The 13,688-nt window shown below is 44.3% G+C and overlaps 1 protein-coding gene across 3 annotated transcripts in view; it reads right to left on the reverse strand.

The window, feature by feature from the left end:
- The window catches only part of SLC68A1 (solute carrier family 68 member 1), a 38,998-nt gene extending 30,453 nt beyond the window's left edge, over nt 1-8,545 (reverse strand). The window contains exons 1-2 of one of the 3 annotated variants that reach the window (XM_077455309.1): nt 8,356-8,545; nt 1,919-2,167 (exon numbers count right to left, since the gene is read on the reverse strand). In XM_077455309.1, the coding sequence (XP_077311435.1) occupies nt 1,919-2,083 (165 nt within the window). In that variant the 5' untranslated portion in view covers nt 2,084-2,167; nt 8,356-8,545. Of the gene's footprint in view, nt 1-1,918; nt 2,168-2,901; nt 3,051-8,355 lie in introns of those variants that run through there. The other 2 variants (XM_077455311.1, XM_077455310.1) reach the window with 2 other exon arrangements.
- Nucleotides 8,546-13,688: the final 5,143 nt, after the last annotated feature.

A 13,688-nucleotide genomic window follows, 5' to 3' on the forward strand; every position in this document is an offset into this window, starting at 1 on the left:
GTTGAGTGCACTAGCTCAGCGTCATATCCAGAGGTTGTCTTTGGGAAATAGACGTATGAGTTCTTCCAGAATTGCATAAAAAAATTTTTTTTTTCCAAAATAGCCAAAAATGAAAAACGCCTATTTACGAAACACGGCAAACCGCGAGTTACTGCACCTGGCTCTTGAAATGCCTCTAAACGCAGAGCCTGAACTAATTTTTGTGCTTTCCAAAAAAGACCTCTAAACTCAACTGCTTAGAAACTACTATAAAACAGCCCTGTGTACATGCACTGATAAGATAACATAGAAAAGAGTTCAGGAGCAGTAGAAAAAAAATGCCCAACTGCTCCAAAACGTGCGTTTACCAGCAGCAGTGTACATGAAGCCTTACAAAGACCTGCAATATTCTAGTGCAGAAAAACGCAAGTCTGTGCACATAATGTGAATGAGCCCTGAACGATTTTCCTAGCCACAAGAGCTGCAATCATTCCAACAGTCTTGATTGTTGCTTAACAAAATCCAAAAATATTTTGGTAACAGTCATGTGAAAACAAACATTCTAAGCAGGCCTAATGCTCGGTTCAAACCTATGCATTTTTTTTGTGCTTTTAGCAGAAATGCACTACAGTCCATTACAGATGGTTTCCTATGGGACACGTTCACATCCATGCTTTTTTTCAGCATTTTTGGAAAGGGTCAGGGACTTTTTTAAATGCACAACGATGCGTTTTTGGTTCAATAGAAACGCTGCAGAAAAGCATGTAGCTATATAAATCCTGTAAAATAATAAAAGTGTGTCTCTTTGATGCATTTATGACACGTTTTGCTTTTTTAATCTGCCCAACAACAAATTTGCCCCAAAAAACGTCAAGAAATGCAAACGCACCACAAAAAGCATGAAAAATAGGTAAAAAAAATAAAAAAAATGTGTGTGCAGAAATGCACCACAAAAAGCCCCAAAACTGCATAGGTGTGAACCAGGCTTAAAACAGGGCCTGATCTCATTTATCAAAGTACAAGGACCAAACTTTCGCTGGGAGAAGGTATCTGCCAAAATTAAGTACCTGCCCCCCAAAAAAATACCAAAAATATTTTTTTTTTTGGGGGGGGGGGGGGTTTGGGGGGTTTACAAAAAGCAGAAGGCCTGGTTCAAACCTGTCCGTTTTTAGTGGACTTTGTTTTTTGCAGATATGCACTACAGGCCATTTAACATGGTTTCCTATGGGAAATGGGAAATCACATCTATGCTTTTTTTCCAGCGGCTGCATTTTTTAAAAGGTCCAAGGACTTTGTCAAATGCAACACAGTGCATTTTGGTTCAATAGACTTCAATTGACACACTATGGAAATGCATGTAGTGCATTTTTTTATGCGTTTTTTTAATCTGCCCAACAACAAAAACATAAAAAATGCAAAATGCATCAAAAATCATTAGAAAAAAGCATGTACAAAAATGGACCGCAAAAAACGCTGCAGAAATGTATCAAAAGCAAGTGTGAACCAGGCCTTAATGGCCCTACACACAAGCTGAATATTGGGTGGCATCGGCTGGTACAACAGAAACTGACTGACAATGTGTATGGCAGCCACTCATGACTGAAGAGGGTCTGCTGATTGGCATCTGATCAGTGCTCTCAGCCAATGGCTGAGAGTTCTGACCAGTTATTCTGACAGGGGGGGCTATCTCCGTCACAGCACAATAGCTCAGTAGGGGAGATCGCTGTACTAACATTGCATAGTTAGTACATTGGCTCCTCCTGAGCTAGTTATTTTCCATTCAGCCCGCTGGGTTGAAAAAATAAATATAAAATCGTGTGTACTAGGCTTAGGGTGAAGCTCCTGCTTTAACTTCTGAAAAATTTGCTATGAGTTTTTGCAAAATATTTCTCTCTCCACTGCTATGCAATAAACACAATAGTGCATCATCACAGCTTACCTCTCCAATCCAGAAAGACAACTTGTCGATCTTGTAAACCGAAACAAAAGTGTCCACATAATACAAAAGGAAAACATTGTGCAGGACGGAAATGAAAAATGACAAGGAGCCATAAAGGACCGCTGTGGGGAGATGGAAAACCCCGGCAATTAATCGCAAACCCATGTTAGGTTTATTCAGCTACAGCCATTGTCCATGCTGGCTCCTCCATAGCATCTGATGCAGCGATAGACCAAAGCGCTCATCCCCCTGGAAAAGAAAACCTCTGTTAATATCACAGCTCTAATTTCTGAAGAACTTTCTGTGTTGCTGACAGCAACCAAATTCCAGTTGGCATTTCTCTGGGACAGGACTGACAACCATAGTAATGCCTTGTACACGTGGTCTGAAATTCCGACGGAAAAGGTCCGATCCGATTATATTGTCCGTAAACCCGATCGTGTGTGGGCTCTATCGTTTTTTTCTGTCGGAAATTCCGACGGGAAAAATTTGAGAGCAGGATCTCAAATTTTCCGACAAAAAAAAAAAATCAGATCTGACTTTTTTTCTAATCGTTTGCAGAGGATTCTGATCGGACAAAGTGCCACACGTGCTCAGATCAAATTACGAGACCAAAACGATTGGCTACTAGCCTGAACGTAGTCCCTTCATAACGAACAAATGTCCTCACGTTCCGAACAATCGGATTTTCCGACAACTTTATCCAACTGTGTGTATGCACCACCAGTTTAGGACAAAAATCTATCGGATATTGTGGTTGGAATGTCCGACTGTGTGTACAAGGCAAGACTCCAAGAGAGCAACGCAGCCCTTTCTTAAACTCAGGAGCCTGGATGAGCACTGAGTGTCACAGTTCAGTAGTCACACATTTCTGAATAAAAGCAGTAGACATGACAAGCAGAAGAACAACAACAACATTAAAAACAAGCAAAAGTTACCATAAAGTATAATAATTAATGTGCACATAATATAATGTCACTTACAGGCATCTGTAGTTAAGCCTTGTAGTCTGTTCGAAGTCATTGTGACGTATAGTGAGAGAATGTACGTGTACAAACCCGTTCCTCAAGCCTGCCTCTTTGCTATAGAACATTATTCACATTTTTACCCACCTCTCCAGCATAGAAAAAGAAAAAAAAAACACTTTAGGACTCAAAAAGTCCAAATTCTCCAGTTAAATAAAAGAAGCCGAAAGTCACAACAGCTGCTTCATAACTGCAGGGGAAATCACTTTGCTACAATGTTACACTATAATCTGGATTTTTTCATGCTGATGTCTACAAAGTTATTTCCTGTTAACAAACAAACAAAAATAAAAGTCACGCCGACACACAAGTGTACTTCCTTGTTTTACAGCACAGCTACTAAAAAATATTCACAATTACGCATTCACAAATTTCAAGATAACTCAGATAAAAAAAAATAAAAAAAAATCCCCTTTAATTTGTTGATGTGGACGAGACACAGCTCACACATTTGTGAAAGTCACAATATGACCAACCAATACAGATTCTAATTTAGGTGCACAGGCCTCTATGTGGAGACATGTCATTTGTATACGAAACTAAGCAATGGTACAAAGAATACACAACAACATAATTGGAAAATAAGAAGCTGCTACTGGTTACTAAGATCACAATTCCAAATTACATCACAAAATAATCATTAAAATAAAAATGTGCTGAAAATCCGGGTGCTGGTTGAGCTGGCCATAGACATCAGAGGACAGTCCGATACAAACAAATGGTCTGACCACCTGAAAAGCTCATATTTTTTTTTTCAAGCCTCGGTCAATGAATGTGAACGCTCAGGACAGCCAAGAAATCACTCATGCTATGAATTTCAGATGAAGTGAGCGCAAGTGGATATACCTGGTGCTGAGCCAAAGGATCTTCAGTCTGGAAAAAAATAAGTCATCGGCTACATTTTCTGAAGCGGATGAATTCATAAAAATGCATTTAAAGCGGGACCTCCACCCTCAAGTGGAAGTTCCACTCATCGGAACCCTCCCACCCTCCGATGCCACAAATGGCACCTTTGGGGGGGGGGGGGGGGGTGAAGATACCTGTATAATACAGGTATCTGCACCCACTGCCGGGAATAGCTAGCCGCAAATGCCCCGCCCAGCCCCCCCGTTGTGTTCTGGGAAACACAGTTCCCAGGACACAGCAGGGACCAGTGAAGCTGCGCAGTGCAACTCGCGCATGCACTGTAGGGAACCGGGCAGTGAAGCCGCAACGCTTCACTTCCCGATTCCCTGACAGAGGATGGCGGTGGGGGAAGCCGAGAGATGAGCGATTGCTTGTCATCTGCTGCCGACATCGCTGGACCCTGGGACAGGTAAGTGTCCATTTATTAAAAGTCAGCAGCTGCAGTATTTGTAGCTGCTGGCTTTTAATATTTTTTTTTTCAGGTGGCCCTCCTCTTTAACAGTCCAGGGATCCAGAGCTGTCCTCGGCCAGGCTGGCTCTTCACCAGTCTTCAGGTCTCCGGTGCTGCCATCTTGGATGTTGGAGGCTGGTTGTGACTTCATGCGGCTTCACAGCCAGTTCCCCATTGCACATGCATGAGTTACCATGCGCTTTGTGAATGGACCCGCAGCCCCCTGGGACCTCTGACATGTCCTAGGAGGTTGAGGATGAACTTCCACTTAGATCGGCTAGGCAAGCCAAGGAGAAGTGGGAGCAGATACGTGCCAGAAATAAATACCCACTCCCTGAAAAAAAAAAAAATAGGGAGGAATAGAAATAGCGGAACTTTCCTTTTCCTTTGCACACCATGGGCGCACAACTGCTCTGTGTCTCCTGTGAACGATCGGTGGGTTGCGGCAGCCATCATGGCCGCCTGACCCGCTGATTGGCTCCCACTGTGGGAGTGGCAGGCCCACCCCCTTGCACTGTGTGCACAAAATCACGTACAGGTACATGATTTTGCACAGGCGGGTCGACCTACCGCAGTATATGTACGATGGACAGTCCGGAAGCAGTTAAAAGCGGAATTCCACCCATAAGTGGAACTTCCACTCATTTGTCTCCTCTCCCCCTCTGGTGCCACAATTGACACCTTTCAGGGGAAGGGTGGACAGGTCAGGTATACCGTTCCCACTTCCGAGAGTCCGGGCTGTGGCCCGTGACATCACCGCAGGGCTCCCTCCTCCTTTCCCTGTTGCCGGGCCAGTAGGAGAGAGGAGCGGGGCCTCACACATGCGCAATAGGATTCCCGGCAGTATAGCCTTTACTCACAATGACGGCGGCAGCACCCAACAGCTGATGTAAACATCAGCTGCGGTGCCAACATCGCTGGACTCCAAGACAGGTAAGTGTCTTATTGTTAAAAGACAGCAGCTGCAGTATGTGTAGCTGTTGGCTTTTAATTTTTGTTTTTTTGGGCGGAACAGCTCTTTAATCTCAGCAAAAGCGCAATGCCCCCTACCAGAAGAGCAGAATAACGTATAGATTTGTGATTCTGCGCAGTGTGGCTGCCCTGTAGCAGTAAAGCTACTATGGGGCGGTCACATTTGTAGTAACAAAAACGAGACACAAAAAGGGCTCCTCGTCAAACACAAACCAAAACGCACCGCTCAGCAGGCATGTGCTAAACAAGGATGAGCTTAGGCGCGTCGCAGCTCCACGTGCCTGAGCCCAACAGGAAGCTGACACTGCACAGCACTATTTACAGGCAGTGAGACATTTCCCGTTCTTTGCAGCCGCGGATCCGGAAATGTCTCACTGCCTGTAATTAGCGCTGCGGAGTGTCAGCTTCCAGGCGGGCTCAATCATGTGGAGTTGCAAACACACCTAAGCCCAACCTTAGTTATGACAATGACAGGAGCTGCTGCTATCCACATGTATGCGATCATCCAGCGATGACCTGCGGTTAGGGACAGACGATGGATCATGATGACTTGCACCCGAGGGTACTTAGGGAACTCAGTCAAGTAATTGCCAGACCATTGTTCCTAATTTTTACTGACAGTCTACTGACTGGAATGGTACCAGCTGATTGGATAAAAGCCAATGTAGCACCAATATTTAAAAAGGACAAAATACATCCCTGGGAATTACAGACCAGTTAGCCTAACATCAATAGTATGTAAACTCTTGGAGGGGATGATAAGGGACCGTATACAAGAGTTTAGTAATGATAACGGTATCATAAACAGTAATCCGCATGGATTCATGAAGAATCATTCTTGCCAAACCAATCTATTAACCTTCTATGAGGAGGTGAGTTGCTATCTAGATAAAGGAAAGCCCGTAGATGTGTTGTATCTGGATTTGGCAAAAGCATTTGAAACAGTTCCCCATAAATGATTACTGTACAAAATAAGGTCCGTTGGCACGAACCATAGGGTGAGTACATGGATTAAAATCTGGCTACAAGGCCGAGTTCAGAGGGCGGTGATAAATGGGGAGTACTCAAAATGGTCCGGAGTGGGTAGTGGGGTCCCCCAGGGTTCTGTGCTGGGACCAATCCTATTTAATTTGTTCATAAACGACCTGGAGGATGGGGTAAACAGTTCAATATCTGTATTTGCGGACGATACTGGCAATAACTTCTCCGCAGGATGTGGAAACCTTGCAAAAAGATCTGAACAAATTAATGGAGTGGCAACTGCATGGCAAATGAGGTTCAATGTAGAAAAATGTAAAATAATGCATTTGGGTGGCAAAAATATGAATGCAATCTATACCCTGGGGGGAGAACCACTGGGGGAATCTAGGATGGAGAAGGACCTGGGGGTCCTAGTAGAGGACAGGCTCAGCAATGGCATGTAATGCTAAGCTGCTGCTAACAAAGCAAACAGAATATTGGCATGCATTAAAAAGGGGATCAACTCCAGAGATAAAACGATAATTCTCCCGCTCTACAAGACTCTGGTCTGGCCACACCTGGAATATACTGTACAGTTCTGGGCACCAGTCCTCATGAAGGATCTACTGGAAATGGAGCGAGTACAGAGAAGGGCAACAAAGCTAATAAAGGGTCTGGAGGATATTAGTTATGAGGAAAGGTTGCGAGCACTGAACTTATTCCCTCTGGAGAAGAGACGCTTGAGAGGGGATATGATTTCAATTTATAAATACCATACTGGTGACCCCACAATAGGGATAAAACTTTTTTTGTGGAAGGGAGTTTAACAAGACACGTGGCCACTCATTAAAATTTGAAGAAAAGAGGTTTAACCTTAAACTACGTAAAGGGGTCTTTACTGTAAGAGCAGCAAGGATGTGGAATTCCCTTCCACAGGCGGTGGTCTCAGCGAGGGGCATTGATAAGCTCAAGAAACTATTAGATAAGCACCTGAACGCAACATACAGGGATTTACAATGTAATACTGACATATAATCACACACATGGGATGGACTTGTGTCTTTTTTTACCTCACTTACTATGTAAGGCCGCGTACACACGCGGGGACTGTTCGCTCAACTTTGTCCGCTGAACAGTGTTTCGGCGGACAGTCCGCTCGTGTGTGGGCTTCAGCGGACAGTCTGACGAACAAAATTTTTCGGAAATTCCGAAAAACTGTCCGCTGAAACTTGGTTTGAGCGGACAGTCCGCCCATGTGTAGGCTTGTTCGTCAAACTAAGTCTCGCGCATGCTCAGAAAGAATTTACACGCCGAAGGTTGCATTGCAGTGTATAGGACGTTGTTTTCTAGTCCCGTCGTACGTGCCATTCACGTCATCGCGCACGGTTTCAGCGGACTGTTCGTTCGCCGTGTGTGGGCAAGTCCGTCCATGCTAATTTTGAGCGGACTGTCCGCTGAAACTGTTTGACGAACAAAGTTGAGCGAACAGTCCCCGCGTGTGTACGCGGCCTAACTGTCTGTGTACAGGGCCAGTCATCTGTAATCGCATGACGTGCGGATTTATTGCGGACAGCCGCGGCTCCTCTCAGCTTTGTCCAGGCTGAGCGTCTGCAGCGACCCGCACGCATCTGTGGTTTCTGCCCCACGGATTCTCTGCTAGCCGTGAGACCCCATTCACAATTGGGCCATGCGATTTTTAAAGGCACATTTCCTTTTTAAACGGTACCCTGACGGTAGTGCAAGTTTGCTGCAATTATCGCACACCCAAATGTGCCTTTAGAAATCGCATGACGCTTGTTACCCAAAAAGGAGCACTAGCTTCTATTGGGTGACAAACGCACATAGGGCAGCCCATTGAAGTGAATGCGCGATACGCGGAATCGTCCATGCAAAAGCGCACGAGGGAACGCAAGTGTTAATGAGGCCTAAAGCCTGACTGAGGTTCCAACCCTTCCAAAATCATCAGGAAGAAGTGTATCACAGCTGGAGGCTTGTAGACATGGCTATGGACACCAGCATTAGATATTCTGATACACGGACACGAGGAGAGGAAGGCAGTCCAGAGAAGCCGGGCCCAGTCACCACCCCGGTCTGTAGTAGAGCAGCTGCGGCTCATCACTCACCTCTCACGTTCCTCAGCCCCGCACACAGGCCGGCACGGAGCGCTGTGTATGTTCAGGAGAGCGGCGGGCTGCGGCCTGTACGGGAGGCGGGCGGGGAGGGGCGCTGTGGGGACATGCAGATCTGCACGGAGCACATATGGCTGCCACCGTGGCGTTGTGTACATACAGATCACATCCTCGATGATGAGTGGGCTGGGATCAGCTCATAGAGCGGTGACACCATGATAACCCCCATATAAGGGGGGTAATGATTGTCACTTCGGATCACAGAGCTGTGGAAAGCTCTTCCCTCTATGGAGACATCATATAATAAAGAGATAGACTTCCACAAACATCACTGCCACTGCGTGCCATAAATACCCCATTGGTGGTAAAATGAACACATGGGGGGCTTGTAAATTATTTACACCACAATCTGTGTTCACTGTGTAAGCACTATGCACACTTTTTTTAGTGCAGTTTCAGCACTTTTTTTTTTTTTTATTCATTTATTAAAAATTTATTAAAAAATGTATTATTATTTAAAAATGTATTAAAAAATTTATTTTCTTTATGAAGTTGCATTTGCACATATTTGCATGTATTCATGAACATTTTTGATATTTGCCGATGCAGAAAAATGCAGCATTCCGTTTTTTTTTTTAACGACTTGTCCTCTGGAAGATTTTACTCCCTACATGACCATTCCATTTTTGCTATTCAGCACTGTGCTACAGGTACATGGTTTTGCAGCAAGTGGTTAAAGCAGAGCTCAAAATTTCATGGCCTGAGCTACTAGCCAGGCCTCAAGGGTTATTCGCCACCAGTTGCCCCGCCCCTAATTCCACCCCCAAACACACCCTCATAAATTATCTCATGAAATTAAACTTAAATGTTTTACGCAGAATTAAGTTCTAAAAATATATATTAGCAACAACTTTGTGTCCAACAACATAGCCTGCCCATGGCCACCAATGCAGCCCACCTGTGCAGGAGAAGAGAGAGGAGAGCTGCCGCCCGGATGGTCAGAGCACCAGGAACATAACAGTATACAGCATGCAGCCTGTGTCACCAATGCAGCCTACCTGTGCAGGGGAAGAGAAAGGAGAACTGCCGCCTGGATAATCAGAGCACTGTGAACATAACAGCATGCAGCCTACCTGTGCAGGGGAAGAGAAAGGAAAGCTGCCGCCCGGATGGTCAGAGCACTGGGAACATAAGAGCATGCAGCCTACCTGTGCAGGGGAAGAGAAAGGAGAGCTGCCGCCCGGATGGTCAGAGCACTGGGAACATAACAGCATGCAGCCTACCTGTGCAGGGGAAGAGAAAGGAGAGCTGCCGCCCGGATGGTCAGAGCACCGGTAACATAACAGCATGCAGCCTACCTGTGCAGGGGAAGAGAAAGGAGAGCTGCCGCCTGGATGGTCAGAGCACCGGTAACATAACAGCATGCAGCCTGTGTCACCAATGCAGCCTACCTGTGCAGGGAAAGAGAAGAGAGCTGCCGCCCGGATAGACAGAGCACCGGGAACATAACAGCTTTCATTTCAATAGCTGTGTGTTCCCCGCCACGCACTGTTAAAAACAGCCCATCCCCCTTGTCCAAGGGAACTTTGATGTCCCAGGATCTTGGGTGATCTGTCTATCAAAGTGCCCAGAAAAAGAGGGGGGGCCGCATGTGAAGGCACACGGCGGCGAACACACAGGTATTCAAATGAACGCAGTTATGTTCCCAGTGCTCTGACAATCTGGGCTGCAGCTTTCCTCTCTCTTCCCCCTCTGATCGCTAAGAAAACAACTCCCATACAACCCGCCTGCCGGCGGTGCTCGACCCCTGCTCCTAGGTAGCCATAGCTCGCCAGCCCTCAAAATCCACTCGCAAACTAAGAGTAGGCGAGTGGAATTTTTGTGGGCTATATTTTAGAAAAAAAAAAAAAAACATGTCAGGTACAGGGAGGGTAAAAAAAAAAGGTGGAGAGGTATGCCTGTATATCAAAAATGATATACAGGTGAATGTGAGGGATGACATCACTAATGGAGCAAGGGAGGAGGTGGAATCCTTATGGGTAGAGTTATAAAAGGAGGAAACCTAATAAAAAGTAATACTGGGAGTATGGTATAGGCCCCCTAACCTAAGGGAGGAGGGGGCGATGGACCTTCTATCACAGTTTGGAATGGCGGTAAGGAAGGGAAGTGTAATTTTAAGGGAGGATTTTAATTATCCATATATAGACTGGGCGGAAGGAACCGCGCATTCATCTAAGGCTCGCCATTTCCTAAATGTCTTACAGGACAATTTCATGGGTCAGATGGTAAACGCACCAACAAGAAACAATGTGTTACTAGACCTACTGATCACAGGTCAATTAGTTTCAGCATTAATCACACAAATAAGAAACATAAGGGGAATAGGGATGAGCTCGTTGTTCGGCGAATTCAGAACTTTGTGGACCGTTTGCACCAAATTTGTGTGGCACGAACTGCCCACAATGCACTACGCCATCGCAGTGCATTGCTGGCTCATGATTGGCCAAGCATGCACTGTGACCCCGCATGCTTGGCCAATCACAGCGCCGGCAGTGAAGAGAGCCATAATTGGCCACAGGCAACTATAGCTCAGGGGGTTTAGCACACTATATAAGGCTGCCAGCGCGACGGCCTTGCGTAGTGTGTTCCGGCGTGCAGGGAAAGAGCTAGATAGGCAGGGACAGTGTGTTCTTTTCTCAGGCATCTTAAAGTTAAAGTGGCGTTGTGTGCCTCCAGCACAGTATACACTGGTATCTACCCTTTATTGCTGTTTTTCTCTAATTAAGGCATCTGCAGGAGTTAGTGGGTGTTGTGTGCCTCCAGCACAGTATACACCTGTATCTACCCTTTATTGCTGGTGTTCTATAATAAAGGCATCTGCAGGAGTCAGTGGGTGTTATGTGCCTCCAGCATAATATACACCTGTATCTACCCTTTATTGCTGGTGTTCTATAATAAAGGCATCTGCAGGAGTTAGTGGGTGTTGTGTGCCTCCAGCACAGCACAGTATACACCTGTATCTACCCTTTATTGCTGGTGTTCTCTAATACAGGCATCTGCAGGAGTTAAAGTGGGTGTTGTGTGCCTCCAGCACAGTATAAACCTGAAGATACCCCTTATTGCTGGTGTTGTCTGTTGCATATCTTGCATATTAGCCTATAAAGTGGTTGTAAACCCTCCTCCACAACTTTGTCCCATGTAAATCATCATAAAAATCCCTAATGAACACTGCTTGTAGATATCTCCTTACTTGATTAGTATTGTTGTAATCATTTTTGTTCTTTAGAATGAAGTCACTGAGCATGCCCAGATCTCCCCTGATTTACGGCACACTCTCTATGTCTTATCTATCTGTTATCAGGACTGCCTACCACAACACTGAACTCACAGGAGACTTCAGACTCATTCAGAGCTTCCTCCTAAACAATATGTGACCATGTGACATGACATACAATGTAAACCTGGCAATTACTGCAGTCTTATCAGCTAAAGCTGATAAGACTGACAAAGGGAAACATTAGACATTGGCACAAGTAAATACTATGACATAAAACAAGTCAGCTATGAACAGGGAAGTTTTTTAAAGTTTCTTTAACCACTTGCTTACTGGGCACTTAAACCCCCCTCAGTCCCAGACCAATTTTCAGCTTTCAGCGCTGATGCACTTTGAGTGACAATTACGCGGTCATACAACACTGTACCCAAATGAAATTTTTATCATTTTTTTCCCACAAATAGAGCTTTCTTTTGGTGGTATTTAGTTACAGCTCGGAGTTTTATTTTTGTCAAATAATATCCACTAATTTGGGTTATTTTTACCAAAGATATGTAGCAGTATAAATTGTGGCCAAAATTTATGAAGAAAAAAATATAATTTGCATAATTTTGTCACAGAAACAAAGAAATATGCGTTTTTTTTCGAAATTTTCGGTCTTTTTTCATTTATAGCGCAAAAAAAAACCCCCCCAGAGGTGATCAAATACCACCAAAAGAAAGCTCTATTTGTGGGGAAAAAAGGGTACAGTGTTGCATGACTGAGTAATTGTCATTCAAAGTGTGAGAGCACCGAAAGCTGAAAATTGGTCTGGGCAGGAGGGGTGTTTAAGTGCCCAGTAGGCAAGTGGTTAAAAAAGGACCAAGATACATCCCTGGGAACTACAGACTAGTTAGCCTAACATCAATAGTATGCAAGCTCTTGGAGGGAATGATAAGGGACTATATACAAGATTTTAGTACAGGCATACCCCACTTTTAAGTACACAATGGGGTTTATTTTATTTACTAAAGCTGGAAAGTGCAAAATCATGCTCATTTCTGCATAGAAACCAATGATCTTCCAGGTTTTATTACCAAAGCTTAAACAAGCTGGGGTTCGAAGCTCATTGGTTTCTATGCAGAAATTAGCCTGATTTTGCACTTTCCAGCTTTAGTAAATAAATCCCAATGTGTACTTAAAAGTGGGGTATGCCTGTAATGAAAACGGTATCATTAGCAGAAATCAGCATGGATTCATGAAAAATCATTCTTGCTAAACAACTCTATTAACCTTCTAGGAGGAGGTGAGCTGCCATCTAGATAACCAAAAGGTAAGTAAAAGGGGGGCTTTGGGGGGCAGCTGCATCGCAAGAGATTTTTCACCTTAATGCATAAAATGCATTAAGGTAAAACACCTCGAGGGTTTACAACCCCTTTACCTGGCAATTGCGCAGTCATGCAAACACTGCATGTGAATGCAATTTATATACATTTTTTTTCACACAAATAGAGCTTACTTTTGGTCTTATTTAATCATCACTGGATTTTTTTTGTTTTTTTTTATCATATTAACGAAAAAACACCAAAACTATTGAAAAAAAACAAACACATCCTAGTTATCCACTTCATCTCCGAAAGATTTACACCCCGCCTCCTGATCAGGCCATTTATAGGGTTACCTGTAGGTAAAAGTAAAAAAAAAAAAAAGACTATACAACCACTTTAACTGACAATTGTAATGCTGTACCCAAATAAAATTGATGTACTTTTTTTCCCCAGAAATATTTCCAGTGCCCAGACTGGCACCAGCTCCATCAGCAGATTTCTATCCATTAATATCCTCCAAGTAGTTCCCCCAGCGCCACCATTCCTCCCACCATCTTCCTCTCTATACAAACTATTCTCTTTTCACTCCAATGTCTCTATTTTGGCTGTTTAAAAAATTGACATTTAAATACAAAATGGCCCAATGAGTAACTGCTTGTCTTTTGGCAGACTAAGATCTTCCTACGAGTCCAGCTTAATCCACATGCAGTGCAGCATAGGAGCTGTTACATTGTACAGAAAAATAC

This window comes from Lithobates pipiens, unplaced genomic scaffold, assembly GCF_037356315.1.
Source record: "Lithobates pipiens isolate NorthernLeopardFrog02 unplaced genomic scaffold, aLitPip1_a1.2 Scaffold_25, whole genome shotgun sequence".
Classification (NCBI taxonomy): Eukaryota; Metazoa; Chordata; class Amphibia; order Anura; family Ranidae; genus Lithobates; species Lithobates pipiens.